This window comes from Parasteatoda tepidariorum, chromosome 6 (assembly GCF_982258835.1).
Source record: "Parasteatoda tepidariorum strain Cologne lab strain chromosome 6, Ptep-v5.0, whole genome shotgun sequence".
In the NCBI taxonomy this organism is placed as follows: Eukaryota; Metazoa; Arthropoda; class Arachnida; order Araneae; family Theridiidae; genus Parasteatoda; species Parasteatoda tepidariorum.
In genome coordinates this window covers 51419187-51438993 of record NC_141760.1, presented here as the reverse complement: position 1 = coordinate 51438993, position 19807 = coordinate 51419187, and the positions used below count along the sequence as shown (strand labels likewise).

General features: G+C 28.1%; 1 protein-coding gene across 2 annotated transcripts in view; it reads right to left on the bottom strand.

Annotated features, from left to right (window-relative positions):
- Nucleotides 1-19807, bottom strand: part of LOC107446980 (tRNA (34-2'-O)-methyltransferase regulator WDR6) — a 61607-nt gene that overhangs the window by 18358 nt on the left and 23442 nt on the right. For both annotated transcript variants that reach the window (XM_016061785.5, XM_087165836.1), the window contains 10 exons: nucleotides 17688-17761; nucleotides 16142-16296; nucleotides 15942-16057; nucleotides 15034-15231; nucleotides 12874-13029; nucleotides 10707-10781; nucleotides 7451-7639; nucleotides 6142-6208; nucleotides 4716-4778; nucleotides 1085-1261 (listed from right to left, as the gene is read on the bottom strand). In XM_016061785.5, coding sequence (XP_015917271.2) covers nucleotides 1085-1261; nucleotides 4716-4778; nucleotides 6142-6208; nucleotides 7451-7639; nucleotides 10707-10781; nucleotides 12874-13029; nucleotides 15034-15231; nucleotides 15942-16057; nucleotides 16142-16296; nucleotides 17688-17761 — 1270 coding nt within the window. The remainder of the gene's footprint in view (nucleotides 1-1084; nucleotides 1262-4715; nucleotides 4779-6141; nucleotides 6209-7450; nucleotides 7640-10706; nucleotides 10782-12873; nucleotides 13030-15033; nucleotides 15232-15941; nucleotides 16058-16141; nucleotides 16297-17687; nucleotides 17762-19807) is intronic.

The following is a 19807-nucleotide window of genomic DNA, read 5'->3' as shown; positions in this document are numbered from 1 at the left end:
TTGCATTTAACTCTGCTTCAAGTAGACAACATCTATAAAATCTTGTTAGAAGAGTCAAGATGTTGCAGTGTGATGTAAATATGTTAATTTCATTCATTAACTCTTCATCCTTAGAGCAAAATTTTTAAATAATAAAGTGAATAAGAAAATGCATATGGAAAGGCCCTACAAAAGACTCTCGATTGTGATTGAAAAAAAAAGACCGGGATCTTTTAATTATAATTCATTCGTTGCATGTTAAAGAGTAATTATAGACTCCATTATGTATTAAATTTCTCTATTGTATGCACTCTATAATGTTTCCAACTTACATGAGGCTGGGGGCCAAACTTACATGAAACTGGTACAAAACAAAAGCATTGAATTACAAATTAAAATAAGTAGATTTTCAAATATATTTAATTGCATATTAAAAAATTCTGACTACAATAACTTAAATGTGCACCAATGTATTAAACAATTAATGGTATCAAACTGTTAATAGATATAAATTGTTAAGATATAAAGCTTAAAAGTACTTAAAACCCTTATAGATTTTTTACGAAAATTGTCCGCAAAAAATGACAACTAATATATTTTAGTTTGCCGGTCACCAAAAAAGGCTTTGCGGATCAGACGGGGGCCGCGGGCCGCCAGTTGGTAACTACTGATGTATACAAACCAAACAAGAAAAGTTGGGGGGAAAAAATTAAAAATTTAGAACATTGAAAGATTTAAACTTTCTAATACATAATTTGGACACATAATGAGATTGATGCCTTTTCCCCCAGAATTTCTTCAGACTTTCTAGCTGGCTGTTACCCTAATCAACTTAAATAAGGCTGTGGAACTAATATCGCAATTGTTAAGGTAGCGAGAGATGTGTCTTTTGCTTAATTCTGCCCTATTATTCTAACATGTTTAATTTTTGTTTCCATATTAATTAAATGGAGTTCTCACGAAAGATGGTATGAATTTCTTCAAAAATAATTTGAAGCAACAATTCAATTGGACAATTTAAACATGAATGAAATAATAAAAATTATCATTTTTCGTTAACACTCTAAAATGAATACAATTGAGTATATTTAACACTCTTTAGTACAATCTCCATAAGTGTCATAGTAATATTTCCATAGGATTAGCTGAGAACGTCCTCCAACAGATGCTAAAAGCCAGTAGTCTATATTCAACATTTTTTCTTTGTCGATAGCTCGAATGTTAGATAAATGCCCTGAAAGTTTGCTCAAAGTGACAAATTCAGCTGTTCCATCAGGTGCATCTATCAGTTAGCTAAGGAAGGGAAATGCACAAAACAAAATGACATGTTTATATTTAGTAAAAAAATAAAATAAGAAAAAAGAAGTATCTAACCTATGCTCGATACTGACTTTATGAAATTCAAATACAAGGTAGAATTTAGATCATTGTTACTCAAACACAGGTAGACAGGCTGGCGTCAGTTTGTGGAAAAATAATTGTATTGGAATTGCTATAAGTTTCATTTATATTTTCATTTATACATATACTGCATATTTCCAAATATAAGCCCATCCGTGTATAACTCCATGAGTATGTGCCCACACCCAAAATATATACTTGTATCAAAGTCGATGTAAAAAAAAAATAAGGCTTGCTATCATTAGAAATAAATATGTGCATCATAATAAGTATTCTTATAGTAACGGCTGCACAGTGGATAAAATAAGTATTTGTAATCCAAATTTTAAAAGCTTACGAATTTGTAATTAGAAAACAATAACATTCCTTTCAAATTTTTCAATTTTTATATTTAGGTATAAGTTTTCACCTATTATTTTGCGTATTGCAATATTTAATGATTATAGCTGATGCTTGATAAAAGGAGAAGTATTTCGGATGGCGATGTTCTTGCATCCAATTATGTAAGTGCATCCAATTATAAGCAAACCCCCAAACTTAAGCTTTTGAAAATTTTCTAAAACTCTCTGGCTTATATTCGGAATTATATGTTAAATTTAAAATTTTCTAATCACACGTAAGTAGCACATCAAAATACAATACCAAAAAAGATCCCCACACTCTTTTCAGAAGTTTTCCACACTGTTAAATGTACATCATCGATTTTTCTTAATAGAAATTTCACATACACTTGTCTGGCAGAATTCATGAACTGAACAGTTGAACATTGTCCCTTTTTATAAATATACTTATAACTTACGAATAAAATTTTTGAAATTTAAAGTAACTAAATGAAAATTACTATTTTACATATTTGAAAGAACTGTTTGTATTTTCAAGATACACATTATTTGATTTGTCATCTCACAGGAGTGTAGTTAAAACTAGCAGCCCTATTAAATGATTAGTCACTAAAGAATATAGCTGAACAGAAGTTTTTAAACTATTGAATTTAAAAACACACATTTTAAGAGTATTATGATTAATTATTTGCAAGTTAAAATGAAATCCAAGTTTTCCTTTTCTCAACAGTGCAAAATTGAACAACAAATGACTAATAAGTATTTTAAAAAAATAAGAAGAAGAATAATACTTTGTATTATACTGTCAGTATATGTTGATAGATTATTTTATTAAGCTTAAAATGCTAATTTTTCCACAGAAAATAAAATGATACTGTAAACACCAAATTTTATTACATGTTTACTCTGATTTTAACATGATTTCATTTAGGAAATTGCACACATAGTGGATATGTACATAAATAGGTAACATAATTTTTTACCAATTAGGTATACACAGTTATGATTATCTTAGCCAGTTAAAGTTTTGAAAAAAAAATAACTAGACAACCCAAGCTACTAATATATAAAACTCACAAAACAAGAAAAGAAAAAAAAACTTATTTTTTTCAAAGTTAGTGTTTTAATGTTCTCCATTTATAGCACTATATCCACTATAAATTTCTTCTTATTCGACAGTTAAAAAAAATTCCTACTTATGAATATTGAGTAAGTTATCTTGATTGTATCTTTTACATAAGTACAGTCGAACCTCTATTTAACTAAGTCGTTAAATCCCGATAACTTTGTTATATGGAAAATTCGTTAAATAGAATATCACCTTTTGAAATACTTAATCTACAAAATAGGTTTTAAATTCATAAACACTAGACATAATTAAAACAACAATTGATATACCTTCATCTTGTAAGCTAGTATCTACTATTTATTTAATAAATCTTAACCATAAACGAAATTTGTATGGAAAGCAAGAATAGAGCAAAACATTATCCAATGTTACACTATCATGCTACATACATTTTCAACTAAAAAAAAAAGAGATAAATTTATGTATAAAATTATAGCTGCATTTATTATAAAAAGTAATGTTAAACATACATTACTGCATGAGTTCTAAAGTTTAACTGCTACGGATAAAATCCGTTGTGTCTGAGTTTTTCGTTTGAAATGTTAACAAAAAGGGAAATGGATTTTACTGCTTTCTCTAAAAGTAAAGTGGCTTTGAAAATCAATTCAAAGTCATTTCCCCCATAAAATGTGTTAACAAGTTTGAAATGTTCTGAAATATTTTGGGAAATAGGGAAAGAGAACTTTTGGAAAAGTTCATTAAATAGAAAATTCACTTGGCTATCTAAGTTATTTTACGAAGAAATTTCCAAAATGTTCTTGGTTTTTTTTGGAAAAAATCGCAAAATAGAGAAATTTGCAAAATGGAAGTTCGTTAAATAGAAGTCCGACTGTATTATCATTATTCAATGTGCTCAACTAAAGAATTTGTAAAAAATATTATAAAATATAACCCAAATTTGATAAAATTATGTAGTATATCAGTTAAATTAATATCTTTGTTCATTATTATAGAAACTACATTGTTTTTCATCATTTGGATAACACATGCCATCATAAAGAGAATTCACTGCATTATTAACACCTCTTCTGATTTTTGAAAATATTTTTGTTTTATATTTTCTAGTTTAAACTTTTTTGTAAATTTTTAGATGATAGTAATGTTTATAATCAAATCAGACTGCTCGATTGTAAAGATTTCTTTAACAACTATCATTAATTAAATATTTAGAAATTTTCAAACAAATTACTTTTATGCAAATATGATATACAAAACATGTGACTACAAAGAGAAGTTTTTTTTAAAAAAAAGATTCGTAAATATATTTTTACATGAAAAAGAATCAAGTTAAGTACATTTTCAGTAGTGAATAATAAATTGACATTTTTAAACAATCCATAGCAGAGTCTGATAGTTTTCTTTCATTATCAAAACAGTTTTACTCTACATTAATTTAATGTTGTTATGAATGTTACATTAAAATTTTGAAAGTTATATCAAAATTTTGATTTTTTATTGCAGAAGTACTATTTTACAACATTTTTACACAGTAAAGTAATGGATCCTTTTACGTGTCTTTGTAAAATAGATGTTTTAGTATCAATTTATTATTTTTTTTCACAGTAAGTGAAGATCAGTGTAAGAATTTGAGAAGGTTTACAATTTTATATATTAATTTTTAAATGGGTTGCACAAATTATTTTTTCTAAACATAAAAACATTTGTCTTATAATCCTTTAAAAATTTATCCGTAATTTTTACACTGCATGTCTTATCTGAGTGACTTCGTCAAATTAAAGCAATAACTCAAACAAGACAATATCCAACAGGTGGGATAGTAATTTAGTCATCACTTTCGTGTGTGATATATAGCAATAAATGTATCTCATAGTTTGCAATAAATGTATGTAATTCTCAAAGGATACAGGTTAATTTAATTACTTGTAGAGTATTATCTTCACCACCACATAATAAAATGGACCATGGATCTAGTAATAAGGAATTTAAAGTATAAATATAATATACATTCAATATTGAATACCAAATGCATTTAATATACAAATAGAATTCGAAATAATTCAAGAAATTAAATTTCTCACAAAATGCAAAATATAAACAAAATTATTAAAAAGGTTATCAAATGTATTTTATAAATTTAAATAAAAATTATTTATAAAGACATATTCAACAAGATTAATATTATTGATCATACTGAATTTACATACATATGTAAAGAATTACTAAAAAAAGACTAAGCAAACTAAAACTTTAATTCATTCATATTATTGGGGGGACCGGAAAGTAATGTCATTTCGACGCATTAAATATTAGTCTTAAAAACCAATGAATTTTTTTAGATCCATTCCGACTCATTTTCGATCCGGCATTGAAAGGTTGTTGCTAACGAGGGTGAACGAATCATTGATATGAAATAAAATCTTGATAGCAAAGATCAAATGCACCGAAACGACATTACTTTCCGATCCCTCTCATTCAAATGTAAATTAGTGAATGACCCCTAATAATTTTTATTACACTTTGTTACTTGGTTCAGTATTTGTTTAATGAAACGATTAAAAAAAATGAAATAAATTTGAAATGCAAATACAATGACTATTGAAACTAACATTTTTGTCAGAAGTAAATTATTATATATATGGTCCCTACACTCATAATATTTAACAAATCTGATATAATTGAATTTTTTTAGTTCAACTGTTTTTAAATCAAATCATTAAGTAATGAATTAAAAGTTTTCGGAATGACAAATCAGAAAATTGATTAAAACTTTTGCTATTAATGAAAATTAATTTTTAGCAACGTTCAGTAGGGCCCTGTGATCAGCAAAAATTTGAGAGATTTTTCGGTTTGATCCCAAAAATGAGAATTTCTTGCAAAATGTAGCAGAATTACACATGACAGTGCAAGAATCCTTCCTTTCTCGTCGAAACCAGCTCGGTATACACACATACAAAGCTCTGCAAGTATTTTATCAAACATGCAAAATGATTGACACTTTTATACACTGAAGTCCAACGGTATGCCGAAATTGATTGAATGAATTGCGAAAACTTTGAATATAAAAATTTGAAAACCTTGGTTTTTTGTATGATTCGCGAAGAAAATAGACATGCTTAAGAAAAAGTTAAGCACTTTCTGAAAACGGTATGAAGCCTGCAGTTCGATATATGAATAAAAAATTTTTTAAAATATAGCTCATCATTAAATTACACCAAGCCTTTCAATTCTAAGACAATTTTTTTGATGAAAACCCATAGTCTTTTGCTCAGTATAAAGAAAAATATTTTTCTGGGCTTAAAAATAAATGAAATATTTTAAAGGAATACTGACCTTGATTTTCTGAACTCTGTGTATACAAGTAAGTTAAGCAACAAATTTTTTGTCCCGAAAGTCCATCCTAAGAAAAATAAAACAGTACAGTTGAGGAAAAAAGATCAAATTTCATAACAATATCTAAAAAAAATATAATCATTATCTCATCATTTATTCAATATAATTATTTGAGAAATGAAAATAGTGACAATATTGAAAATAGTGAAAATGATAATAATTCCTTTCAAATAACACCTGAACAATTTTCGAGGAACAATCTTGCATTTATGATTTTTTATAAATAAAAGAAGAGAAATTATTAGTTTACAAACTGAAGTAGTGACGGCTTTCTTTTATTTTTCCATATTACTCTTGCATGGTGATGTAGAATATAATAAAACAGTTACAACAATTTTTTTTTTAAATTTCTATAACCTGATACGCATTAGCATCAAAAATATCTGCATGCTTCATAATAAGTTTATCAAAGGACATGCAGTAAAATTGGTTACATTTTAGGACATATTGGGTCAGCAATTAAGTTCTTATATTTTTCTAAAAATTTGAAGTGTGTGAGCATTTAATTTTCATTTCCTTTTGAGTTTCCTTATAAATTTTCGCATGAAAGTTGGTTGAATTATTTTTCATTGAACTGAACTAAAACTAAACTAAGCTCAGTGGCATGACAGCCCATAGAGGGCCAAGGCCAACTGTGTCCATCTCAGTTTTCTTGACCTTGGGATCTGGGGTGCAGGAGCAGATGCTCTGGTCAGGTTGTCAGCCAAATGCAGAACCCCGAAAGTTTAGTTTCCAAGCATGCTTGGTATTAATTTATCGACCCACTGAAGGGATGAAAGGCTGAGTCAACCTTGCCCAGTTCGAGCATTGAACCCATGATATGTGGCATGAAAGAGCGAAGCGCTACCACTCAACCACCGGGCATACGTTGAACTGAACTGGACAGCAAAAGAATAAGGTAACAATGAAAATTCTGGGGATATAAATGTTTTAGTGCAAAGTTTTATACACGTTGACCAATTTTTTTCAAAATGGTCTAAAAATAAATTTGAATAAAGAATTATTATTATTTTTGCATCAAATTATTTATTAAAATTAATAATTTTTGCATCGAATTGCATCCTAAATATTTATGATTGTTTATTTCCACCAAAAAATAATTCTTATTGTCAATTAATAATTGAGTATTTGAAAAATGAAAAGTGGACCTATTATTTTGATATAAACTGAAAATATAACATGTTCTCAACTGAAAACATCAATTTTCACATATATAAATATATTTTCTCAAAAATTGACATATATTTACCTTTAAGACAGATTCTTTGATCATGTGGCGCAAATCTTGTTGGTAATATATTATATCTTTCTTCTGAATAGCAACAAATGTAGCCATGCCTTCTTCAGTAAGAGAAAAGTCCCAAGATCTGTGACCACCACCACATTCAACAGTCATCACTGCACTCTCAAGATGGCTACTCCAGACAACAAAATTTTTCTATTTCAACAGAGAAATCATATTCAATATTTGGTAAAGGGGAAAAAAAGAATAAAAATATAACAAATAATTTTGAAAATGCATATTATTACTATTATATGTATATCATAAAAGATATGTGCTGTTTTACCATTTTCATGCATTCTCATTGGGCAGAAAAATCAGATGATATGATGAATAAGTATTAAATTAAGTATGATTAATAAGTATTATTAATCATACTTAAGTATGATTAACAAGAATTAAGTATTTTTTGCACTTTATCACTATAAAATAAATAAAAGTTACTTATTTATTTGTAAATTTTTTAGGGAATTTATCAGCAATTTATATTTACCATCTCTACTAAAGATTATTGTTTAATAATTATTGGGTAATTGACTTAAATTATCATTCAAAATTAAAAGCTAAAAATTAAAAAATATGTACTTTATTACAAAGTTACAATAATATCTTTTTATGCAACATTTTATGATTAAGATATTTAGTGATCATTTTACAAATATCAAATTGTGAAGAAGTTAAAATCAGTCTTAGTTTTAGAAGTTAAAATTAAATTTTATGTTATATGTTCAGTAAAGTAATGCAGTTAAAAGTTGTTAACACAAAATAACGATTTTAAACCGTGTAGCATTATTAAGAAATATCTTTTCGTACTATTGATGAACAATCTCTTTGGAAGAGAAAAACTTTTAGTAAGTGTTTATAGTAACCAAAAAAATGAAAAAAGTAAATAGGAATAAATTTAAAAAAAATAAATAACAGTTTCTATATAAAATTCCAATGTTAACCAAGCATAAAAATTAGGTTTAAATTTTTTCTTAAAATAACTTTTGTTAACACCATCAAAACATTTTGGGATCTTTAACTTGAATAGTTTTTATTTTGATGTAAAAATTTGTTCACCATCGAGAAACAAGGATGATTGTGAAGCAAGTAGAGGGGTAAAACAAAGCAAGCAGATGACAGAGACCTTTAAAACATAAAATAAGCAAAGAATTAAAGAAAATACAAAATTTTAATTTTTTGTATTAAATGGAAAAGTCTATTTGAATTTGTAGATTTATTTTATGGTCTATTAAACTTATAGTATTATAAAACGATTAAATAACATGTAAAGTACAAATTTCAATTGATAAATAAGACATGCAAATTTGAATGATTTAAATTTCTCAATTCTGACCACTTCTTCACGATAAAAATCAGGAAAAGTTTGATAAAACTAAGATTTTATTAAAAATCTTTGTTTTGTTTTTTAAACATTACTTATATTTAAAAATCACTTGCTGATTACTCACAAAATAATTAAAAAATAAGAGGATTCCAAAAATTTTGCCTTTTTTATTTTTATCATTGTGATATAGTTTATAGTGATATAGTTATTCAATTTCTTGCTTATATATAGTTTATAGTGATATAGTTTGTGATATTGTTATTCAATTTCTTGCTTACTCTTAAAATATGACCTTTTTTCATAAACATGGCTCAATAATTAAATTTTGTACTACTATCTGATCACTTCTCAAGATATAAAGTCACGAAAATTCTGATAAAACTATGATTTACTTCCTTTAACATTATACTCATATTATAATGTTAAACTACTCATATTATTTACGTTTATGCAGAGTAATAAGTTTGAGCTGAGTAAATGACTCTGGCCGAGGCTCGTCAGGGTTGCCATATCTGAAGAAGAAAAAAATCCCTGTGTTTTGCCTGCACATAATATACACAATATTTTAAGAGAAAACACATATTCATAGCACTCCTGTGAGGTACATTACAACAACGATGCTAAGTTTTAGTTTCTGAAAAAACTTAGAGAAATAAGAAACAGCTCAGCATAAAACAAATAATGATATAATAAATGAAATAATATAATATAGATGAACTATCATCTTTAAATATCCCTTAGTTTACCCTTTGAGAGGACTGAAATTTTTAAAAGACAAAAATAAGAAATTAAATTGCCTGTTTTTTCCCAGTTCGTAAAGAAAAATTCAAAATTACCTGTTCTCTTAGATTATTTTTAAATTCCTTGAATTTTTTCACATTTTCCCCGTTCTTCCTGTTGTAGGATGCGAACCTTTCCGATTCTGAGATATTTGCTATCAATTGATAAAAGAATCAGAGATGCTAAATTTAGGACTTATCTCTAAGAGATGAATGGGTATGCTCTAAAAGGGAAGATTTAGGCTCTCCCTATTAGAAAGTCTTGCAATCTGCCTGTTAGTGTCACTAACCGTAAAAAAATTTGGCATGTGTGCCTAAGAAAACTCGTGCTTACAACAGGTCGTCATCATCATGTCATCATTTATCAGATTTCCCAACTTGCCCTTTATGTAATGCTAACGACAGACATAGAGACCATTTGGTCCCTTATTCTGAACATAACATTGTAACAGAGAATATATCACTAAAATTCATTGTAACTTATATTTTTTAACTATTTGAGCTATCCAACATAGATCGATGGCAGTCATAATGCCAAGATCAGACAAAGGTTGGGAAAAAAAACTTTGTAATGCCCTTGATTTATTTAATGAGATGAAGTTGAAGAATTTTTAAAGAAAGAAAAATATAAATTGCTTTTCAACAGTGACTACTCCAGAATTATTTTTTTCCTTTTTGTGAAAAACTAGATTCTAGAATAAGCTTGAATCGATGTATACTATGTATACTTGTCTACTTTTCAGGATATAAAAAAATGGAAATTAGGAAGAAGAAAAGATCAGAAGAAAAACTCTATCTTAAGTCTTCCTGCTTTACGAAGAATAAGTAGACACAAGCACTAAACACTATTGAAAAAGTAAAATTTTTCACTTCATCATCAAATATAAATTCTTGTGAGGGGATTAGCCTAAAAAAGAGGTTGCTAATAAAAAGAAGTGCGGTAATGGTGCATAAGGTTAGAGTATTTGAAACAAAATTGATGGTATAAAAGGTAGGGGGAAAAAGACAGAAAGGTCACTTTTAACTTATTTTATTCATTGTGGATGAATGCTTGACTTACTATGAATGCAATAGCATAACAAATAACAAGCCCCACTACTTAGTTAGTACTTACTGTATGAAATCCAACGAGAAGTAAATGAGACTCATAAAAAATCATCTTTCCGATCCATTCCAAATCATGAGATACCTGAAAATATAAAAAAATTTAGATTAATTATGTATAGATAAAAAAATTTAAAATATACAAGTAATGAAGCATTGATAATTGACTATCAGAAAAAAGAGCTTTATTATATTTTATAGCAATAATTATGTTTTCTAAAGGTTTTTATTTACTTCAAAAATAAGTATAAAAACATTTAGAATGAATAAAGTAAAACTTTTCCAGCTAACTTGTTTGGAATACAGCCAGCACAGATATTAATTTAACTGGGCAGCAGACATTATTTTTATAGTTTATCTAATTTTAAGTTAGATTCTAATTTATTGGATAGAATAGTGGTAAGTATAATAAATAATCAAAATTTTAGGTAAAAAGAATCAAATTTTTTTTTTTAAGTGAAGCAATTATTAAACTATAACTATAAATTGTTTAGAATACAAAATTTCTTAAGATGCATATTACTACTAATAGTCAGCAATAAAAAAATTGAAGTTCACTTAAAATTTGAAATTTCTAGCACTCAGGATTTCTAGGAGCTAGCATGCTATTGAATGAAAGCTAGTGTAATATTTATGAAGTTAGAAAAAGACCATTCATACAGTGTTTTCATCATAGAAAAAAAATGGGTGAGAATTTCTCACCCTTTCTCAAACACAGGGTGAGATTTCAAAAAGTTAAGTGAGATTTCTAAAAAAACGCAAAAACTCTTGAAAAAAAAAATCATTTCTTTAATTATAATACATTTTTAACGTCTTCTACTTTTTAAAGTATTGAATATTTTTGATACATCATCATAGAATATTTTGCCTTTACAAGATATTTTTCCATCTTACATTAGTGCATAAAAAATTTGAACGTATTACATGAAGAAACCTTACCTACGGTAAACGCGTGGTTGCAGAGAAATGTATTTTGAAAGGGGTTCCGTGGTTGTGTTCTGTTGTTCGAAAAGGTTCTGAACAATACTGGTAAATAGGGAAGCTAGATAATGGGACAGATGTTGAAAATAATGAAAGATCCCGTAAGAAAAGTGAAACGGATTTTATTCTAAATGGCGTAATTCGAAGCTTTTTCCGAAATGCGAGAAATTCGCGAATATTGAAATTGATTTATAGAATGCGCGAATTTCTCGCGGTAATCATTTTTTAATGCGAGAAAAGAAAAAAGAAAAAAATATGCGAGATTCTCGCGTTCTCGCGCTGTAGTGAAAACACTGATTCATATTATAATGTAGATTCTAGATTAATCGGGATGGTCAGAAAATGCTTCGTTTTAAACAATCCATTTTATGCACATTTTGATGAAATAAGGATAGAAAATTTAATAACTTTTACATAATGTCTCACATAGTTTAATTACCAATTTCATATTAAAGTTTTAACTTCTTGTCCATTTTCTAGTTTTTTTAATTATTTCCAGCTTTTGGTTTGTACTAAGGACAACCCTTTTGAATTTCGACATGCTAATACTACTAACAGAATGTAAATCATGCGTAAAATTTTTAATTTGAACAACACTAATACTGGGACAACAGTTGAATCATATCTCGCCTCCCTCCAACTGTCAGCATTTCAGAACTGGAGCAAAACCGGCTAACTGTATTCAAGGTCGGCTGGTGGAGTTCAATACAATAGGAAGGATTAAGAATAATCCGGTCTTCCTGCACTTTGAAGCAACTGCAATTCACAATTTTTCTTTTTTTTGAGGGGGAGTTGTTCCAGATAATCCACAACCTGGATAATTCGATATTGGTTAATCAAGTCTAATGTACTAAAAAAAAATCACATGACAAACCTGCATACTATTTAAATATAGATTTTGCTATGATTTGTTAAGAAAAATATTTTTTTTAAAAATATTCCGATTTTTAAGGGTTTAAAAAATTCATTAAATTCTACGGAAAAACTGAGTGCAAGCTAGAATTTTCTAGCCACTGTGGCGATCAAGCGCCCAAGATTTGTAGCCATTAGTTATCATTATTCTTAGTCAAGATCAAGTGCCAAGACCTGGTAGAAATTAACATATATGGATAGTATAATAATATTTGTGAGAAATTTTTGTTTGTATAACAAAAGCTTTCAAAAGAAAACAAAAAAAAAGCTAATATTTTTCCTACTTTAAGAGTATGAAGTAGTTTAAAATCTTCGTCAATCCAAGAATATTGGTTCACTTTACCATCTCGACCAGAACTATAATAAAATAAGTTATGCTCTTGAATATCAGTAACTCCATTATCACCATGAATATTGTTGAATCTCATGAACGGTTCACCCTGCAAAACAAAAGCTTTAAAACAATGAATTTTATTGCTTACATACAGAAAACAAAAGTTCAGTCAAATATATTTATAGAAAAAATATCTTAAATTTGGCAGAACATTTTTAGTGCACAAAAATTCAAAGCAATGCAAAGACAATCTAAGGATAATTAATTTAATTATTTGATTCTTTGAATTTATTTTGAAGAAACAAGGAATTTATATCCACCATAATATATTAGAAATATAGATATTTTATATAATCTATCTAAAATCACGCCAATCCAATTTTTTTAAAAAGTAAAGTGGTAGCTAAGACTAATAAAGTATAATTTCAATTTTCTGCCCTGCAAGTGTTTCACAATGTTTTTGAAAAAAAAGTTATGAAATCAATACAAAAAGGTGAATTTTCACTTTGTTGGAACAAAATGGGCCAATACGAGCTAAATGAATAAAAAAAAAATTATCAAACCTAAAATTAAGCTTGGAATGAAAAAAAAAACGGTGTTTAATGTGAGCTGATGGGCATATTCTTAGTAACTTATAAGAGGGATATTTGAATTGTATTAAAGACTGGAACTAACTTGATTCCTTAGGGCCATGGGGACTCAGGAGAGGTGCTCGCCTCCCAATGGGGTGAACCAGGTTTGAATCCCAGCGATGGATGGTGATACAAATTGCACACCTAACTCGCACTGGCCACAGTGCTGACGTAAAATATCCACAGTAGTAGATGGATCATGGGTTAGAGTCTGCTTGCCATCAAACTAATCATGTTAGGTTTTTGTAGTTTTCCTTTTCATGCAAAGCAAATGCAGGTTAGTTCTATCAAAACTCCCTCACCCCGAAGACAAATATTTTCAAAATCTGTGATCCAAGAGTTGCCTTGTCTTCTGGATAAGGTACAAAGCTATGGAGTTGAACATTGGTAGTCGTAAACCCAGAATCGGGTCAGCTATTCAACGACGGTTATAAAATAAAATAAAATAGCTTGATTACTTGGTCTTTATCATGAAAAACGATTCTTGATTAATAGAATGCAACAGTCATAACAGTGAATCATTGAAAGGTTTAAAAAAATTAATTTATCAAGCTTTTACAAATTAATTTGCATTTCAAGCTATGTTGTACCGAACTCCTGACAATACTGGAAATAAAAAACTTAATATATTACATACTCCGAGTAACCCAGTTAAACGCTGTTACGAATTAAGTCAGAAGCAAAGCAAAATAAGTACAGTAGAGAACCGATTATCTGGAACGATCGGGACCATCGCGATTCCGGATAACTGATTTTTCCGGTTTTTTGAATCGCTACAAAATGCAGTTTTCTTTAATGTTTATAAAACGAAACTAAAAAATTCTTTTGAAATAGTTTTAGAAATAATAAAAAATGATAAATAATAATACACTTAAGTTTAAATAAGGAAAGAAATTATGTACAGGCTTATATATGTTATTAATGTTATTATTAACATTAATAACATATATAAGCTATTTGTGCTTATGTGAGATTTGTCTACAAACGGCTTTTGATCAGTCCTCTATATCAGCTCTTTCGTCAACTCGATACGCCGTACGCTCTATATAACAAAATGGGCTTAAAATCTAGCAGGAAAAAATAATTTTTTTAATGGAAGAAAATTAATTTCCGGTTCCGAATTTCATTCCGGTTATCTGGTTTTCCGATTTCCGGATAAGAGGTTCTGCACTGTATTAAAGAAAAACTTGGATACCTTCAGAGTCATAATATTCATATTTATTTTTTAATAAAAAGGTGAATCTCAAATAAATGACATACAAAATGCGCTTAAACCAAGTTACCAAAAAAAATATAAAAAATAACTAATAAACATAAAATCTGATTTTTGCAAAATAAAATTAAAGGCAATTATTGAAAAAAATCTTTTTTTTAAAAAATAGAAGATCAAAGCAATTTAAAGATTGCATGGATTTCACTTTTTGAGTGTTCTGTTAGAGAATTTAATTTCTTAAAAACAAAAAAAGGCATTAACAAACCATCTCATTATTTTCATCTAATTCAACAGAATAACTATATGCAGACACACTGCCACCTCTATCGCCAACAACCAAGAATGTATCTGAGCTGATATGCAATGCTGTTGTTGACCACCAATGACCTTTACATTTTGGAAGAAAAAATTTTTGCAAACACTGAACTTCAAATTCCTCCTCATAGGATACTCTCCATAGAGTCTGTAAATACATGTAAATAAAATATAATTGCTCTAACTGTTACATTTAATTGCTGTAAAAATTATAAATAAATAATCTTGCCATTATATTCATGTGTTATCAGATATTTCATAAAAAAAATAAACAGGGTGCGTAGTCAAATTATTCAACAAAAAATAAGCACCTCTGAAGCACTTTTCAAGCACTCAAAAAATATTTTTAAGCACTTTAAAAAAATATCATAGTTATGCAGGGTTGGAAAGTTTTTGACAATTGACGGTTTTTGTTTGAACCATCATGTCAAAAAAACAAAACCAAAAAAAACCATTTGGCACTGTTTTTTACAATTGTCACAAATCATGAAATTTTGAATCATGTAAAGCAAATGGCGTTTTCATATGCTACGGACTGACAATACGCGTAAATAGATTGAGGTTGAATTAATTTAGAAAATGTTGAATAGAACAATGTGAACTGTGTTTCTTTTTCTTTTTGCATAATTCGAAGCAAAAATCAACATAGTATAGGAAAAATCTCATTTTGAAACATGGAAAATTAAGCACTTTTTAAAAACACCCAATGAAAAAAGCACCTTTAAGGGCTTTTAAAAAACGAAAATTGAAAATAAGCACCTTTAAGCATTTTTTAAAAACGCTATGCACCCTGATAAACTATATTAAGTTAACATTTTATTAGTATTAATAATAGTATTACTAATAAACAACAAATACCAAATGTCCTTCTGTTCCACATGAAAGAAGAGCATCACCTGTTTTGCTGCACCAATGCAAAGAGCATATCATACTATCATGTGCTTGTAATTTCTTGTACCTTTTATCATTTAGCTCTAAAAAATTTTGGAAAAAAATATACATAACTGAAGATACCATAAAATATGAAAGTAATATTAGTACTGGAAAAAAATTATTACCTTGCCTGTGTATTAGAATTAGTTCACCATCGAATGTACCTAAGGCTATATAGGAACTACCACTTGATATCGACATAATACAATAATTAGTAATAGAATAATCAAGAAAAACATCGTCCCACATTTTTGTTTTCAGATTGTACTTAGATAATTTTCTGCAAAATATTTTCATAGATTTTAAGGGAAGATTAAAACAAATTTGTATGTCAAAATATTAAAATATAAATAATATGTAACTGCTGCTTTAAAATTTTTTTTAAAAATGCACTTCATAGATAAAACATCAGAAAATTGTGTCATAATATTTGTGGTTAGGGAAAATAGTAAGAATGGGGTATAAGAAAATGTTAGGAAAATGTAGAATTACACTTGCAAAAAAATCAGTAGGAGAAATAAGCACTCATTAACTATGTTACACATTGTCAGAAATAGAAAAGGAAATGACATCACATAAAAACAAATTTTCTCTATATCTCACACATGCTGACAAAATGTTTCTTCAACATAATATGCATTAATTAATCTAAATATAACGTTAAAAAAATTGTATACAGGTGATGAAAAAAAAAACATAATAGAAAGAAGCCAATTATGAGCAAAATTTTAAGAATATGCATAATACTCATATCCATCTCAATGACTCATTCATTATAAATATTAACGACTCATTTCATAAATATTAAGACATTTCTGGCAGTAGCATTTAAGCAATCTGTGATATCAAAAGTTGCTATTATTTTTTCATAGTTTAGATAATGCTTTCAAAAAACATAATTTTGTTTTATTATTGATAATTAGTTTAAAAATAAATTTATTCCATTTTTCAACCACTTAAAATTTACAGACATCTTTGTTGTAATTTGTTATTCTGAATTTAGTAAATCTGGATAAATTTTATTATATTAATTTTGAACTAAATTCAATGTTCATAAATTTTTTTCTGTTTAGTTATTTAGATACTTCACATATGGATTTATTTCTTAGTTACAATTATTCATATTAATTATCTTATTAATATTAATTTCATATATTTCAAATTTTTAAATAACATGCATTTACTGTGTTCAATTTTTATCTTCCTTAAAATTGTAAATTCTATTTTTGCAATACATAGTTTTGGAAGCCTTTATTTTTAGAATAACACACAACATCTGTTTGCACGGGTTACAGACAGCTGGTGTGTACAAATTTCTTAGTTACAATTATTCATATTAATTATCTTATTAATATTAATTTCAGATATTTCAAATTTTTTAATAACATACATTTATTGTGCTCAATTTTTATCTTCCTTAAAATTGTAAATTCTATTTTTGCTATACATAGTTTTGGAAACCTTATTTTTAGAATAATACACACCACCTGTTTGCACGGGCTGCAGACAAATAATGCTTTATGAAGATGGAGCTGCAGATTGACTTATTTCTGCCCCTCCGGGCATATCAGATCCTTTTTATTTCATTATGGGCTTAATTGAAAATGCACATACATAAAGAGGTGAAATTTCACTAAGAAAGAATGAAAAAGAAAATCAAAAAATACTCACTCAGTCCCCATATAAATTAAAATAGATTCATCATCCCCTTCTGTGTACAATGAGCATAATCTAGGAAAAATGCACTGAAAAAAAAATTCTATAAAAATACAAACAATAGTCAGACATACAATAAATTGAAATCTAGTAAATATAAAATCACAGAAGATTATGTTAAGCATATGGAGATACAGTGAAACCTCCAGCAAAGATCACCCCTGCGTAACGATCTCCTCTATTTACGACTACTTTAGGTAAGCACGAATTTTTTCATAGACTTTGTGTGGAAGAAAACCTCAAGTCTATGAAAAAATGTCTTTGAAATGTAAGTCTATGACTATCAAAACCTCTTGCAGCAGCCGGGCAATCCTTTGCATCAAATGCTGAAAAGGTTTGTTAAGAAAACACGAAAAAAAAATCAAAACAAAAAATTTTAACAAAACAAATAAGTAGATTGAAATGCATTCAAGATATTTGTGTGAGGCTCTTATTTAGAGACCTCTTTTTGGCAATCTCTGAAAGATTCATCTACAAATTCATGTTGCAATCAGACTAAACTAAAGAAAATGCTATAAATGATTTAATTTTAGAGATGAAAGTTAAATTTTAAAAAAAAATGATTTCACAAAGAAAATTATTTAACAAAAAGAAATTATTTTAGAAAAAACTAAGCATCTCAAACAAACACGCTTTAAAGTTAACTAATTTATATGAAATACAATTAAATGTGAACAAAAACATAATTCTTTACTTATTTACTTATTATAACAGTTCTCTCTCCATGATAATTAGTAAATTTGTTTTCACACATAATTATATCAGTAGGGATCATTTTTATTGACCCTAAAGTTTATTCATCAATCCGGTTTTTACAATGTCAACACAAGTGGCATTTCTGCCCCAAGAAAGTGATAGTGGCTAACCCTGTGGCAGAATTTTTCCTGACTTTCTGCGACAAACCTAACTAGAACCAATATCTTTCTGCAAGATATTTTTATCGTTATAAATGTATGTGTAATGAATTTATAATAATAGATGAAATTCGTGTTTATAAAATAAATCTACATGCATAAAATAAAACTGTGAAGATTTTTTTTTCTTAATTTCATAATATATAAGTTTACATTTCTTAATAAGTTTAAATTGTTTAAGAATAAATTTGCATAATCTTCGATAATAACGAAAAATTATAAATGTATAGATCTGCAGACAAAAATGCTTACTAGAGCATAAATAAAGACTACCCAGAACCTGTAATAAGACAGAACTTATAGAAATAGCTAAGAATGGACAAAAAGATTAAATTTATAAAACAAGTTACTTTTTACTGCTTCTAAAATTTCTTGATTTGTTGGAAATGCTGTCTCATCCTTACTATCGATATCGCTACTAGTAAGAATATTTGATTCGAATCTAGAACGTTTTTTTTTTTCAATATTAGTAGCGTGGGAAGCTTCTTTTCCTGTCGCCTTCCAGAAAAAAATCTCTGATATCGCTAGATGTTGTCCACTTCCATCTTATTTCTTCTTTGGAATGCCGCCTTGAAAAATCAGTTTTCAAATTTGTTTTAATTATTGTGGCTTCACAATTGCAACAAATAACCTTTTCGCTAGACATGATTTTTTAAAAAAAAGAATCTTTTTACGCATGAAATTTTCCACATAAGTGCAAAAAATATAAAATCCTCTGTTTTCATAAGAAAACACAAAGCAAATTACTGCGCCAGCGATAGAGGCCGAAGTTGGCAAATTTTCAAAAATAGCTTAGTAAAGGGAAAAAAATTCTCCCCTTTTTATCCAGTAACTGTTTGTGTTGGAGATTAACGGAGAATTGCGCGCGCTTTCTCCTTCCGGGGTACGCTAGAAAAAAAATATATTTTAAACAATTCTGTAAGAAAAAAATTTTGCAGAACCATTATTGCTTCTGCAGAAATTTTTTGTTTCTGTAGAAAATGTTTGTTTTTTTTTTTGTTGGTAAAACAGCTTCTGTTTCTGCAGAATCTTTTTTGAGAACTTTTGTTCGTGGCAAACCAAAAATTTTTATTTCCCAAATAAAAAAAATCTTTCTGCAAGAACTCAGTCGCTTTCTGCGACAATGTCGCTGTGTCGCCATGTTTCTGCCACGGGGGTGGC